Raw genomic sequence first — 2,576 nt, 5'->3', positions numbered from 1 at the left:
GCGGCGGATCCCTCCTCCCCTCCTGCTGCTGCCCCCGCCCGCCGCTGCCTGTAACCCTCCTCCTCCTCCTCTTTCCCTCCTCCTCCTCCTCCCCGCGCTGCCCCTGCCCCCTCTCCTCTCCTCCCCTTTCCCTTCGCGCCGCTCGCTCTCACTCGCGCTCGCTCCTCTCGCACCGTCAGTCACTCACACACGCCCGCCCGCCGCCCGCGCCCGCACACGGGGGGATGCGCTCCCGGCGGACCGGGCCGCCCGCCCCAGGGCCCGGCAGGGACACGGCGTTGCTGGGGCTTAAGGGGTGGACGGTGGCTGGCCGGGAGGGGAGGGAGGCGGAAGGGAGTGCGGCTTTCTGCCTCTCACAGACACTCGGTCGCACACACGGGGCCGGGAGCCGGCGGCGGCGGCCCCGGGCTGGCTGTGGTCGGCGGCGGCGGCAGCGGCGGCGGCAGCAAGGGTTGCTCTCTCTCGGCTTTACGTACCGGTCATAGTGTGTTTAGGGCACCTCAGGCGGGGCTCCCCGCCGCCTTACACATGGTGAGGAGCGAAGGCGGCGGCGGCGGGAGAGGATGCGGGAAGCGGCGGCGGACACGGCCGGAGCGGTCCGGGGATTTTTTTTTCCTATTTTGATTGACTGTGCGGGAAACACAAAAGGTGGAGCCTCCAGCCCAAAAGGGGGGAAGAGGGTGACAGCCCGCCCGGAAGTCCCGCCTCTCTTCTCCGCGTTCATTCGCCGCCACGTTCTTGGTCGGCGGTGCTCATTGGCCCGGAAGCCCGTCAGTCGCTCGGTCAGCCGGCGCGCTTCCTGTTTGCCCCCGGGTGGAAGGGGAGAGACAATAAGCGGCCGTGGCAGCGTAGGTTCCCGAGAGCGGCTACGGCTCGACTGTTACCCCGCTGTGCCAGCCTCGTTCGCCGGCTGCGGCTGCCAGGCCCGAGACGCAGGCCTCTTTCACCTCGCAGGTGCTTGGAGCAGGCCCAGCCGAGCTGTGGAGAGCTGGACTGGGGAGGAAATCCGTCTCCGGCGGCCCCGGTTCTACTCGACGCTTCCTCCATACCGATAGCAGCCTCCGCCGGTTCTCCCCAGGGCCTCACGCTCTCGGAGCCGCCGCTTCCTTGCGCTGCCAGGAGGCCGCCGCCGCTCAGCCCCGGGGCTGCCGCTACGGCCGCTGCAGCTACTGAGCAAACCAGACCCGCCCCACGAGCCCGGGGGGAGGGAGCTGGTATTGGGGGAGACACCCCCTCCGAGGTTGGAGGAGGATTTTCTCTCTCACACATTCAGCTCTTAGATTCACAGTCGGAGCCATCGCGTTCCCATCCCCCTTGGCCCCAAGTTTTCCACCGTCTCCCCCTTGTACGTACCCCTGGAGGCAGGCATTGAAACCAAAATTTTCAGTTCACCTCACTAACGGGAGAAGTTTCGTTCTGGCCAGTGGCACCAAAACAAGGCACTTAAAGTATATCTCCTGTAGTTTGTGGCGAGCATATATATTCAATGGGGCAGAATTATTTTTTTAATCTCAATCATTTTGCTGCTCAAACATAACATTATTCCCTGCATTTTGATCGATTGGTAACAAGTCAACCCGAAAAATCCTATCAACTATTAGCAACATTTTAAAAATAGTGATTCTCAATATTTTTTCTTGGAAAATTTTATTTTTTTCTTTAAAACCTTATTTCAGATATTGGATTAGTTTAACACTGCTTTGCCCTAATCACCGTTGATAGTTTGCTTTCCTCCCAGAGGGCGAGTAATGCTCAGGCTGTTTGTGTGTGTGTGTGTGTTGCCAACTAAGACATTTGTCTGTTTAGATCTAATTGCCAAGAAAGGTTAAATTCAAGAGGTGAAAACGCTGTCCACAATAACTCTTTTTATTAGAAATCTAAAACAAGAATTAGTGTTTCAATTATTGTGATTATTGTATTTTGTGTGATAAGAGTTGTGCCGAGGGTTGCGTTGTAAAGTCCAAGCAATTGAACTAGGATTTTGTGTGTGCTAACTAAAAACAACTCTTAGCCCATTTGTGAGACACTGAATTTGCACCTCAATTCTAAGGCACTTACACTTGTGATCTATACTCATAGGATCAAAAACACTGCATGGTTGCTTGGCACTTAATTGTACAAAAGCCATAACTTTTAGGAAAATAACCCCAAAAACACAAACATGCAAAAAAAAAAAAAGTCGAAATTCAGAATTTCAAGTAGGACCTTTGGTCTCATATTTAAACAGAAGGATAACTTTAAAAGGTAAGAAGTATAAATGCTGCACTATTTTACCCTTAAGTTTTAAAGGAAAATTAAAGCATCAGAATAAGCTGACTTGGGATGGGGGAGGAATGGGAGGCTTGAAAAGACAGACATGAGAAAAGTGGAGGGGGAGAGAAGGGTAATCACAGTATTGTCACTTTTCTGGCATGAATATGTTGGATAGAGGATCATTCTGTCCCTCGAAGAGGGATTTTTTGCTGTTTTTCTAGGAGTGACAATGTGGTTTATGGGTCTAAGATACTATCTACGTGCCACTTTCACAAAGTCTTAGTCCAGCCACCCATAGAGAGCAAAGTATTTGGCCAAAGGAA

At 53.7% G+C, this 2,576-nt stretch overlaps 1 protein-coding gene across 1 annotated transcript in view; it reads right to left on the bottom strand.

Annotated features, from left to right (window-relative positions):
• SP3 (Sp3 transcription factor) overlaps positions 1–724 on the bottom strand; it is a 57,277-nt gene extending 56,553 nt beyond the window's left edge. The window contains exons 1-2 of the mRNA XM_029933306.1: positions 527–724; positions 188–466 (exon numbers count right to left, since the gene is read on the bottom strand). Of these exons, the coding sequence (XP_029789166.1) occupies positions 188–466; positions 527–724 (477 nt within the window). The remainder of the gene's footprint in view (positions 1–187; positions 467–526) is intronic.
• Positions 725–2,576: the final 1,852 nt, after the last annotated feature.

This window comes from Suricata suricatta, chromosome 3 (genome assembly GCF_006229205.1).
Source record: "Suricata suricatta isolate VVHF042 chromosome 3, meerkat_22Aug2017_6uvM2_HiC, whole genome shotgun sequence".
NCBI lineage: Eukaryota > Metazoa > Chordata > Mammalia > Carnivora > Herpestidae > Suricata > Suricata suricatta.
Note: the sequence above shows the minus strand (reverse complement) of the source record. Positions and strands in the feature narration are given on the sequence as shown.